At 36.7% G+C, this 13154-nt stretch overlaps 1 protein-coding gene across 13 annotated transcripts in view; it reads left to right on the top strand.

Annotated features, from left to right (window-relative positions):
- LOC143039425 (cytosolic carboxypeptidase 1-like) overlaps positions 1-13154 on the top strand; it is a 193043-nt gene that overhangs the window by 104353 nt on the left and 75536 nt on the right. For all 13 annotated transcript variants that reach the window (XM_076209461.1, XM_076209453.1, XM_076209456.1 and 10 more), the window contains 4 exons: positions 1185-1267; positions 1825-1897; positions 6354-6509; positions 7283-7414. In XM_076209461.1, the coding sequence (XP_076065576.1) occupies positions 1185-1267; positions 1825-1897; positions 6354-6509; positions 7283-7414 (444 nt within the window). The remainder of the gene's footprint in view (positions 1-1184; positions 1268-1824; positions 1898-6353; positions 6510-7282; positions 7415-13154) is intronic.

Below are 13154 nucleotides of genomic sequence, written 5' to 3' on the forward strand. Positions count from 1 at the left end.
TCTCTCTCTCTCTCTCTCTTCCCTTTTCCTCCTTCCTCTTCCTCCTCCTCCTCCTCCCATTCCCCTCCCTCTTCACATTCCTTCTCATTCTTCCCTCTTTCCTCCCCCCCTCTCTCTCTCTCTCTCTCTCTCTCTCTCTCTCTCTCTCTCTCTCTCTCTCTCTCTCTCGTCCTCCCATTCCCTTAACCTTCCCTCTCTCCTCTTTCTCCTCTCTCTCTCTTTCCTCCTCCTCCCATTCCCCTCCCTCCTCCTTCCCTCCCTCTCCTCCCCCCCTCTGTCCTCCTCTTCTCTTTTCCTCCTCCTTTCTCTTCCTCCTCCTCCTCCTCCATCTTCCTCCCTTCTTCCCTCTTCCCCTTTCCCTTCTTCCTTAAGAAGACTGCAAGAGACCATAAGGCCTACACCAGGCAGTTCCCCCTCCCTCTCCACACCCAAGTGGCTCAGTGGCGAGAAGCGCTGGTGAAGTGAAGAAGTTTCGATCTATTGCCATTCATCAGCACCGACACGCAACACTGGTATACTAGGCCTCTAATGTCCGCCGCCATTGCAGGGCGGGGCTGGGAAACCATCTGAGTGCAATTCGAACAATTTTCCTGATACTACTCCCGGGGCTCGAACCCAGGCATCACGCCTTCGAAGCAGTAACACTATCCACTGCGTGTGGGTGTGTTTGCGCCCAAGAAAGGTTCTCAACATGGCCTCCATGTGATGACTAGTTCGACTGATAATAATAATAATAATGATATATATATATATATATATGTATATATATATATATATATATATATATATATATATATATATATGTGTGTGTGTGTGTGTGTGTGTGTGTCTCTAGAATAATCAGTCGTCACGCCATAATATCCATCCCATTGTGATGTCTTGATTTACGTAATAATTATTGACTACAATACGCGTTTGATTGGTATCGAAATTTTCTTTTATATGTCTCCATACACACTCACACACACACACACACACACACACACATATATATATATATATATATATATATTGTGTGTGTATGTATATATGTATGTGTGTGATATTTTACCTAACCAAAATCCTTATTATACCAGATTTGAGATAGAACGTACCAATGGTATTCATGTATTTGTAAACGTGTGTATGCATTTATATCGTATGTATTTTCGGAAGTGAAATTAATGTTGATATTATTTATGCAGAGGACGCGTCGCGCCTGAATGTGCTTGGGCAGCTATTGGTGCCGGAGGTGCAGTTTATCGAGAATGCCGCGGGCGTCATCGAAGTAAGTCAGTCGTCTGTCGTTCTCGTTGCATTCGATTAGTATATAATCGACATTTTTATTCCACATTTAAAAAAATCTCTTCGATTTTAACGAGTAATAATCTTTAGAATATGTTTTTTTCATGAACGTTTTTTATGTTAATTTCATGAGTTCTGTTATTTTTAACAATGTCAATTTGAAAATCAAATTTCACGATTTTTTTTTTTCGTTGACAAACATTGCTTCCCTCGATCTCAGTTCATGTGTGTATATTTGTCTCGTTTATGCCCTGTTATTGTTTCTTATTTCTGTTCAGCCTCTGAACTTTTGCGTTTGTAAACATCCTCCACATACCCACTTTCCTATTTATTTCATTTCGTGTTTTGGATCCCCGCCAGGTCCACGCTGGCTTGCTGGCTTTCGTCCTAATTGAGTTTTACTAAACTGTTTCTTTATTTATATTCCTATTTTTCCTTTACGTGTGTTCACAAACAAAGGTTATTTTAATATGGGAAATGCGTGTATCTGTTTTTATGTGTTAATTTTTATATTTTTGATAAAACGTTTTCTGTTTTCAGCGCTGTCGACATGCGGGTCTTGTCGGCTCGACTTGTTCGCTATTACATGATGCCATGTCGCCCAAAAACAAAGGTAAGATTAAAGAAATCGTCGTTAATTAAGTAAGGGTTAAAAAAATCGTTGTTAATTAAGTAATCAATTGATTAGTAATTTTAAATAATTCGTGTATGTAATTATTTATTCATTTTCTTTCCTTAAAATAATGAAACATATATATTATATGCATCATGGCACAACTAACGTTGTAATGACTTTTCACTTTTGCAGTTATTTAAAAAAAAGTCGTCGTTAAGTTATCAATTTATTAATAATTTTAAATAATTCGTTTATGTAATTATTAATCAATTTTCTTTCCTTAATGAAACATATATGCCTCATCGCACTTTTAACGTTGTAATGACTTTTGTAGTTATTAATTACTCATTAATTTATCATATGTACTACATTGTAAAGTGAATGTTTACGTGGCGGCACACTAAGTATTTCTCGCTAGCATGCTACTTGCGTTCGCTACTGACTTTGATTTTTGGTACCCAAAGTAAATAGCATGCTACTGACTCTTGCTACTAAGAAAAGTGGATAACATGCTATGAAGACCCAATGAATAGAATTGCCTTTCATATTTTTCTTTATACTTGAGTTTTTCATTTTTAGTTGCCACTATACATTTATCAAATCATTAAAAACAACATGAAGTCTGTGTTTTTTTCAGTTGACTATCGCAGTAATAGACTTTTGTAAACATAGCAAAAGAATATTTGGCGGGAAACTTTGTTATTGTTTTCATTAGCCGCTAGCCAAAAAGTCATCAGCAAAACATTCCTTGTGTGACGGATACACAAGAGTTGGCTAGCAAAAGCGAGTAGCATGCTAGCGAGAAATACCTAGTGTACTACCACCTTTAGTTGATAATAGTGGATTGGGTGCCATATACTCAGATAAAGTTTGAAGAAGCATTAAATTTTGCATCTGTTGTGAAAATTATGATTATCGGGATTATATTGTAACTCAGATATCTGCCGATATAACGAATATTCTGCGTAAAGTATATATGGTACCCAAAATATGAATTTAATTCATGAGAGTAATAATTCTTGCATTTGTTTTAAGTTTTAACTTACCGCACGTATTTCATCGTGACTCAAAAGCCAGTTGTTATAGTGAATATCTTTCACAAAGGCAAGGATCATAATACCCATAATAGTTTATTCTGTGGAAGTAAGTAACTTTTGGAGCCTGTAAGAAAGTTCATTATAATTAATCGTATTCGTTTCAACATGACTCTAATATAAATTTTTACTGGAACCTTCACACGGAATGTCGATGTTTTAACAGTCTACGGGCTAAACACGTCATGTTTCATTCACTTGTTATAGCTACAGTATATGGTGGTTACACCCGTAGTAAATCAGTCAGCCATCCTGAGTCCAATGCTGAACAAAGGCCTCCTTCATAGCATTCCATAACTCACACGAATGCACCAACCTCCGCCACGTCACTCCTGCAAACTTCTCTATCTAGTCTCCACCTGTCTGGTCTCTCTGTACTTACCTGCCCAATTCCACTTCCTCTTTTTTACCGCCTCCACTATATCTTTCACTCAAGTCTATTCTTTCACCCAAATTACTCAGTGTTATTCCCACTATTAATCTCTCCATTCTCCTCTGTGCATTCTTTATCTTTGTGTCCATAGCCTTTGTCAGTGTTCAAGTTTCACAACCGTAGATTGTTTCTGGCAGTATACATTGATTGTAAATTTTACATTTCAAATATAAAGGTAGAGGGCCTCTTAGGATTTTATCATGTTTACTGAACATTTTCCAACCAATTGTAATGTGTCTTTTTATTTCATTATCATGATCTTTGGTTATTTTCACCATCTGGCCTAAATAATTATACACTTCAACATCTTCAAGACTCATCATCAATTATAATCTCTTTACTTTGAACTTCATGTTGAACAATACTTTGGTTTTACTTTTATTCATTTTTAAACCTACTTTGAGACTTTCCTTGTTCAGATCACTCAGCATATCTTGCAAATCTTCTGCTCTTTCTGAAATAAGAATAATGTCCCCTGAAAATCTTGGTGGTTCAAATATTCACCATTAATCTTCAAACCTTTCTCCTCCCAACTCAGTCTTCTGAAAATCTCTTCCAAGCAAGCCGTAAATAATTTGGGTGAAATTGTATTGCCTTGCCATACACCTTTCTTGATTTTTATCTTTTCTGTATGTGTACTCAAATTACAGTTGTACGAGGGTCGTTCCAAAAGTAATGCCTCCTATTTCTTAACTCAAAAAGTTGAAGAGCTATGAAGATGGGAGTGGCACCATTAAAACGAGCAACCTTTTGTGCTCTTCAATCAAGATCCTCCCATAAGCCTTCCCAACTACACTTAACAAGCTAATCCCTCTGAAACTACTACACTCACACTTGTCCCCTTTTCCCTTGTAAAGTGGAACTATACAGGCACTCCTCCAGTCCTCTGGCACTCTACCCTCTCTCCAGCAAACATTAAATAACCTCACCAACCAGTCCACCATCACTGTACCTCCTTTTTTTTTTAGACATTCTGCATGGCATCCATCCAGACCAGGTGCCTTACCTGCTCGCATCATCTTAACAACTGCCTTCACTTCATCCCTCCTTATTTCTCCTCCATTTTCCTCACTCATCACGGTCATTTTCTTTGCACTTCCCACTGCAACTACCTTTACCTCCCTATCCTCCTTCATATTTTGCAACTCCCTAAAATACTCTGCCCATTTTCCTCTTACTGCCTTCTCTTTCATTATCATCTCTCCATCTGCACCTTTTACCTTTTCTACTTGATTTGCCTCCTCTTCCTCTCTTAATTTCTTCCCAAAACATCTTTTTATTACTTTCAAAATTTTCTGTCATACTCTTACCCCATTTCATATCTGCTCTCCTCTTTGCCTCCTTTACCTTGTGCTTTACTTCTCTTTTCTTTTCTTTGTACCTCTCATATGACTCCCTCGTCCTATTTTGTAACCAATCTGAAAGCTCATTTCTTCTCTTCTACAACCTTCTTGTTTCCTCATCCCACCATTCACTACCCTCCCCTCTATTTCCTCCTGTCCTTCTTGTTCAACATACCATCTTTGCACACTTTTTTTTTTTTTTTTTTTTTTTTTTTTTTTTTTTTTTTTTTAACTAGTTAATTCTCTGAGCTCTGAAATTTAATTTGGCTGTGCAATCTACCAATCTATGGTCACTATCAGAGCTGGGCACCTTACTACTGGATAGGTAGTGTGTTACCAAAAAACCTGGTGTGCATTTCCATCAATCCATGAATGTGTTACTGAATTTAATTTCCTTAGAGCCGTCCGCTTTACTGTGTATGTGTATATTTACATACACAGTATGTACAAGCAGATTTTTCGGTAACCCACGACCTGTCCAGCGGTAACACACCCAGTTCTGGTCACTACCTATGTTTACTATATTTATGACTTTAACATTGCTAACGCTCTTGCTCTCATCTTCTAATGTCAAGTGTACTTCATATTAGAATATAGCAGATCAAAATTAATATAAATAAACATAGAAAGGCAAAATAAGGAGCACAACTAAAAATATTATACGGTGTAGGTATGTACAGTAAGTCCTCGTTATACGGTACATATGTGTTCCTGAAAACCTTACCACAAATTGAAATTACCGTATACCAAACCCATACCAAACATGTAATAATAGGATATGGCAGACGTACCTTCTCCCTGCTCTTTCCTCTTCAAAATATCTAGCAGATCTAGTGAATTTTTCTTACCGTAAATAGAATCGAGGGTAGTAATTACGAAATACAGTACTACCTCTCATTAACGGACTAAAAGGGGGATAACGGTGTCCGTTGATGTGAATAATCCGTTAATTTGGAGTGGTTTTTAGGTGGCATAGTGATTGCACAGCACTAAACAACAGCACCAAAAACACCGAAAACACAGCGAAAACACCGCAAAAACAGCTAATTTACGTCCGTTAATGAGAGGTCTCACTGTACTGTAACTGAATTTACCGAATAAAGAATTACCGTATAAGGAGGACTCACTGTATCAGACAAAAAGGGATGCCATTGGGAAAGTGATGTATGTGAGTGAAGGTGCATGCAGATTGGAGAAATGAAAAAGACATCATCAAGTCTTCATTTATATAAGGTTTTGTAGATTATAAATTGTATACATAGTCAATGAAGTCCTGATATTCATGCAGCAAGAGAAAGGAAGAATGTGGGCTAGGGGAAGCAAGTTAAAGGAGCTTACTGGTGTTGTTAAGGTTAGCCAAAGGTACCATGAGACTGTAGGGATACTAGATAAGTTATGGTCACCAAACATGCATAAATGTTAACAAGTTCAAAAATGTTATCTTTGTATAGTGGAACCCCCCCATTTTTTGAGTATAATTTGTATTAAAACTCACACTATACACTAGTGTATATAATATATATATACATATATATATATATATAATTTTTTTTTTTTTTTTTTTTTTTTTTTTTTTTTAACAGGAGAACTCCGGGACATGCTGATCAGAAAGGCCCTGAACCTGAACGTTGCTGAAGTCATCTTTCGAACCCTGAGGTCATTGTCTGGAGATGGTCTCAGTGTTTTGGATCCCTGTGTCCACTCAGCATACGGAGTTATCACCAAACTCGCTTCCAAAGGTTAGTTTATCTGGATTTGACTTCAGTTAACCTTTTCTGGGTGAGAATGTAACACCTCACAGGGATGCTACCACTTGATCACTGGTGATTCTATTCAGGTATGACAGTGACAATAAGTCCAATAAGGAAACATACCAGTCTAGCCACTAGCTAAGTTGCCCTGGTTCTCTGTAAAATAATAAGTACAGACAGCAGTTAGCAGTTGACTTAGTTCCTCGGGAAGTAGATTAACTTCCAGGTTGGAGAATTTCATAGGGTCAATAGCTCAGTCATTAAGACAATGGCTTTGTGATTTCATGATCCCGGTTCGAATCTGGGGACGACAGTCAGAATTATTTGATCAACATCACCGTCATTGGTGATTCTATTCAGTCATGTCAAGTGGAATTTTGCTTCCAAACTCAAACACTGCAGCACTTTTTTATTTTTATTTTATTTGTGCTGCTTTGCAGTGGTACACTCTTGTTTTGACATGTGGATGTACATGTTGTTATTACTATTATTTCTTTCTTTCTTTCTTTATTGTGGATGTAGTTGTTACATGTGGATATACTTGTTATTATTTTTTTCCCCTTTTTTCTTTCTTTCTTGAATGAGCAGTTTCAATTGTTCCTTCACCATCATAGCCTCTAAATGTGTCAGATTCATTTCAATAATAATTACAGTAATGTTATTAAAGATTTTATAGTTATAATAATATAATAATGAAAACAAATTTGTTAGTATATGAATTACCAACAGGATTTTATTTTTGTTATTATTTTCACTTGAAGATCCCAAGCTGGCCATTAAAGCCCGCTTAGTGGGCGGAGTCAAGTTGACACATCAACTCCTGAGAGCCTATGCAAGCAATGCTGTCATACTGCTTCCGCTTCTCATGGCCACAAAGTACCTTGCCAAAAATGGTAAGAACCTTGACAGAATTCAACAAAAACCCACTGCATTGGATAAGAAGAAGTGAAATGGACAATATCCATATATTTCGATCACAGACTGTAATCCTCTTCAGTGGAATATGGATATCATCTACTTCATTTCTTCTTATCCAACACAGTGGGTCTTTGTTGAATTTTACGAATGTGTTACGACATTATCTTGTAGTTACCTTGACAGAAGTTAATACTCCTTCATTATTTGCACTGTTTCTCTTTAGATACTACTTTATTGACAAGATAAACACCATATGAGGACGGAGCCTTTATTTGTACGATGTTTCGCTTATTACAGCTTTTTCAAGTACAAGTTGAGATACAAATGCTTGAGATTAAATAAGGGGAAAGGAGGGAACGGGGAGAGAAAAGGGGGGGAAGGAAGAGGAGGAGAAGGGGGGGGATTGGACACTGGGAAAGGATGAGAATGCTGGCCAGTCCTCATATGGTGTTTATCTCGTCAATCTTGTCGGCAAACTGCCACTTTTAAGCATACTACTTTATATTGACTATTGACTGTGTGTTCTATACACCTCATATTTTAGGGAATTTAGTGATCTCTATGACACCATCATTTCTGCATGATATTGTTCCCATGGATAGAAGTGATGTGTATGGCTGACAAAATATAATTTTTAGATAGTAATTTTTGTATCACTATTGTGTCCAGCATTTGGGTTGATTTGTTATGGTTATAAAACGTAATGGGTCTGTGGATCAACTGTAAGTTCTAATTTATTCTATCCATCCATATCTATTGATATACCAAAAGGGTTCTCTCCCCATATAAGGGAGGTAGCTAGCCAGGCCATGCACATGCCATTTTGTTCTGTTCATAATAATTTTGGTATTCAGATTTTTGTAATCATCCATCCATCTATCTAGCTAGATAACTATATACCAAAAGGATTCCATCTCCTTATCAGGGAGGGAGCCATTCAAGGCATGCACTCACCCTTCACCCATCCCACATCCATGCAACACCCATTTTCCTCTTTTATCTTATCATACATGTAATCATACATATATATATATATATATATATATATATATATATATATATATATATATATATATATATATATATATATATATATATATATATATAAACACACACACACACACTTCAACGAATGGACGGCTTAGAAGACGTTCTGAAGAAAATTGAAGTTTGTGGATCCCAACGCAAAGAGAAGTGCCTATTGTTTTTACAGGGTGGGGGGGAAATTGCTCGTGGAGTAGTAGGAAAGTAGGGAAAGAGGAAAGGGGGAGGGATTACTGAGGGAAATGGAAGGAAATGAGGAAGGAGTAGACTTGGCCCAGGCAGACAGGCGAAAGGTAAACAAAAGGCCTCCCGACGACGACGAAATGTCTAATAAAAATGTAAAGATTAGAAGTATAGATAAGAGCAATACAGTAGAAAGTGATGAGAATATTTTCAAGGGATTTAAAGAGGGTGGGGGGGACACAAACCCCCCCCGACTGACAAGACTAGAGGAGAAGGTTGATAAGGTGATCGAGGACTTGGAGAGTAGGTTAGGTCATATGAACACCATTTTACAAAGGGTTGAAAGATTGGAAGAACTAGAAAAGGCGAATAAAAACTTAACTGATGAAATAGAAGACCTAAAAAGACAGTTAAGAGAAGTAAAGGTGGAGAATGAGGAATTGAAGAAGAATAGTAAAGAAAACAGAGAGACAATAGCTAAAGAAACTAAGAATTGGAAAACAACCCAAGAAGGAAATAAGGTTTCATTCACTGACATAGTCAAACAGCAATTGAAAGAACATACTGAAGACTCAGTTATTAAAGTGATGAGACAAAAGGAGAATATAGTAAGAGATTTAGCAGACAAGAAGAAATGTATAATTATATTAGGAATGGAAGAGAAACACAACACAGATAGAACCACAAGAATCAAAGAGGAAAATGAAAAAGTAAGCCAATTACTAGAATCAGTTCAGGAAGATGAACCAGAAATTATGAAACAAATCGAAGAGAAATTTAGACTCGGAAAGTATAGCACAGACAAGACCAGACCTATTCAGATTTATTTAATGTCACAAAAAACGGCATAGATTATCTTATCAAAAACAGGTAAACTAGCAACAAGTCAACAATATAAAAAGATATGGATAAAAAGGGAAATGAATAAAGAGGAAAGAGAGGAAGAAAAGCAGAAAAGACTGGAAGCTAAGGCAAAAAACGAGAACAGAACGGAGTCAGAGAAAGAGAGATTCTATTGGAGAGTAGTGAACATGAAACTAAGGAAGTTCGACATACAAAAGAAAAACATAAGGGAAACAGAGAACACAATGGAAGTGGCAGAAAACTAAGAGTGTCTTACACAAATATAGATGGATTAATAACAGGATTGAATGAGCTGAATGACTATTTGAAGGAAAAAGAACCGGACATAATGGGAATTGTAGAAACAAAATTAAAAGGCCCACTACCACCCAACAGTGTAGGACATGATGCATACAATTATTGGATTAGAAACAGAGAGAAAAAGCAAGGGGGTGGAGTTATGTTCCTGACTAAGAAGGATATAAACGTGAAAGGTGTCATATATGGAAAGAATACAGCAGAGATGATTATGATAGAAGTGGAAGACAGAGATAAGAAGAGCAGAAAATTTGTGATAAATTATGTGCCTCCAAAAACAGCCTCATGGGAGGAGAGTGAACATAAAAGTATGTTAGAGGACACAAATATAACATTAAATAAAATAATGGAAGATGGAGGAAGAATAGTTATGATGGGCGACTTTAATTGCAAAGAAATCTGCTGGGAAGAAATGACAGTAAAGGGTGGAGACGACTCATGGGGAAACGCTCTACTTGAGATGATTATTGACCACACAATGACACAATGGATACAGGAGAACACTAGGTATAGAAATGAAGAAGAACCATCGAGACTAGACTTATTAATTACATCTGAACCTAGAATAGTGGACAAGATTGAATATAAAACACCAATAGGTAAAAGTGACCACATATTGATTGAACTGGAACTTAATGAAGAAAAATATATCAAAAGAAATGAACAATATAGAAAAGGAAGAATGATGTATGAAAAAACAAACTTTGATAAAATAAGAGAATTCTTTCAACAAGAAAACTGGGAAGAAATATACAAAGAAGAAACATCAGTGGAAAAGAAATGGAATATTTTGACAAAAATTTACAAAAAAGGAGTGGAAAAGTATGTCCCAAGACAAAAACAAGAAAAAGAATATGTAAAATGCTGGTACAACAAAAGTTGTAGGGAGTTAAAAGACAAAAGAGACAAAGACTGGACCAGATGGAAAAAAGACAGAAGACCTGAAAAATGGAAAATATATACTGGTTATAGAAATGAATATGTACAAACGTGCAGAGAGGAAAAGAGAAAATATGAAAAAGACGTCATAGAAAAATGTAAAGATCAACCAAAACTATTCTACAGATTTGTAAACAATAAACTGAAAAACAAACAGGACTTGGAGAAATTAAGACAAGGGGGAGTTGAATACACTGAGGAAATGGAAATGGCGGAAATTATGAACAAACATTTTAAATCAGTGTTTACAAGGGAGAACATACAACCGGAAGAGATTGAATGGAAAGAGAAAGTCCCCCCTATAGAAGAAATAGAAGTATCAAAGAATGAAATATTGATACACTTGAGTAATCTTGATGTCAGAAAATCGCATGGACCAGATGAAATAGCAAACTGGATTCTGAAAGAATGCAGGAATGAACTGGCAGACAAAATACATAGCATAATAAGCAGTTCCTTGAAAGAAGGAAAAGTTCCAGAAGATTGGAAAAAAGCAAATATAGTACCTATATATAAAGGAGGAAATAAAGAAGAACCTACCAACTATAGACCAGTCTCTCTAACAAGTACAATAGCAAAAATTTGTGAAAGAATTATCAAAAATAGATGGGTAAAATACTTGGAAAAAAAACAACGTACTAAATCCAAGGCAATTTGGATTCAGACAAGGACGATCATGCGTCACCAATTTAATATGTTTCTATTCAAGGCTAATAGATATAATACAAGAAAGAGATGGATGGACTGATTGTGCATTTCTAGACCTAAAAAAAGCTTTTGACAAAGTACCACATAAGAAGTTGCTTAAGAAACTAGAATCTGAAGGAGGAATACAAGGTAAATTACTAAATTGGATGGAAGACTTTTTGCAAGAAAGAAAAATGAGAGTAGTGATAAGAAACCAGCACTCAAAATGGAATGAAGTAATAAGCGGTGTCCCGCAGGGAACAGTTCTGGCCCCAATAATGTTTGCTATATATATTAATGATATGGATGAAGGAATTGAAAGCTATATGAGCTTCTTTGCAGACGATGCAAAACTACTGAAAAGAGTGAAAACTGAAGAAGATTGTGAATCACTACAGAGAGATCTAAATAAAGTACAGGAATGGAGTAGGAAGTGGGAGATGGAGTTCAATACAAAAAAGTGTAGTATAATGGAATTTGGAAAAAGCAAAAACAGAATAACAGGATCATATAATTTGGGAGAAGAAGGAATAAAAAAAGTAGAAAATGAGAAGGACCTGGGAGTCATTGTTATGAATAATATGTCACCTGAGAAACATATAAATAAGATTTTTGGAGAAACTTATAATTTAATAAGAACAATCAAAGTGGCATTTACATACCTGGATGAAGAAATGGTGAGGAAAATCCTAATCACCCTGATAAGACCAAGATTGGAATATGCAGCAACGATATGGTCACCAAGTACAAAAAAATGTAAAAAAAAAACTTGAAAGAATACAAAGAGCAATTACAAAATTGGCACCAACACTCTCAAAACTATCATATGAAGAGAGACTACAAAAACTTGAACTACAGACACTAGAGCAAAGAAGAGAGAGAGGAGATTTGATAGCTATTTACAGAATCATGAAAGGCATAGAAATTACTGATAGAGAGAATCTGATAAAATGGGATGACAGAAATACAAGAGGACACGGAAAGAAAATAAAAAAAGACAGCTATAGAAGAGATTTGAAAAAGAACAGCTTTCCTCACAGAGTAATAGACAGGTGGAACAAGTTAGATGAGAAAGTGGTGTGTGCAAAAACAATACATGAATTTAAAAATTGTTTAGATAAAATGAGATATGAAGACGGGACCCCACGAGCATAGCTCCCCTTCCCGTAAAATACAACTAGGTAAATACAACTAGGTAAATACACCAAAAGGCATTTTCTTCCTTATAAGGTTGTTAATTTTTACATACACATACATATACCAAGGCTTTTTCCCCCTTACAAGGGAGGTAGCCAAAAAGGAAAAGGCATAAAATCATTCCCACCCATTCCATCCCTGAATACACTCCACACCCCTCCACCCTCCCTCTTATCTTAGCACCTCCTGGATGACGGGTCATCCCTGCACCTTGTCCACTGCCCTGGGTCAGAAGCAGTGTCGCAAGACACAGCACATCCACTTCATTAAATCGGCGACCCCCCCCCTCAGTCCCTCCATTGCATAAAAGGAGAAGACGGGGAGAAATCCCTTCGGGCTGCGTCAAATTTTGCTCACACATACTACCTCACCCCCCATCCCCCTGCCCATTCCACCTCATGCATCACAACATCATCCATATACAACCATTCTCCATTCACCCCTGTCTTCTGTCCTCTCCCATCCTTCCTCAACAGACATTCCCCTCTTCCCCAAAGCCCCCTT

Source organism: Oratosquilla oratoria, chromosome 26 (assembly GCF_046742065.1).
Source record: "Oratosquilla oratoria isolate Oo_2021 chromosome 26, ASM4674206v1, whole genome shotgun sequence".
Taxonomy (NCBI): domain Eukaryota; kingdom Metazoa; phylum Arthropoda; class Malacostraca; order Stomatopoda; family Squillidae; genus Oratosquilla; species Oratosquilla oratoria.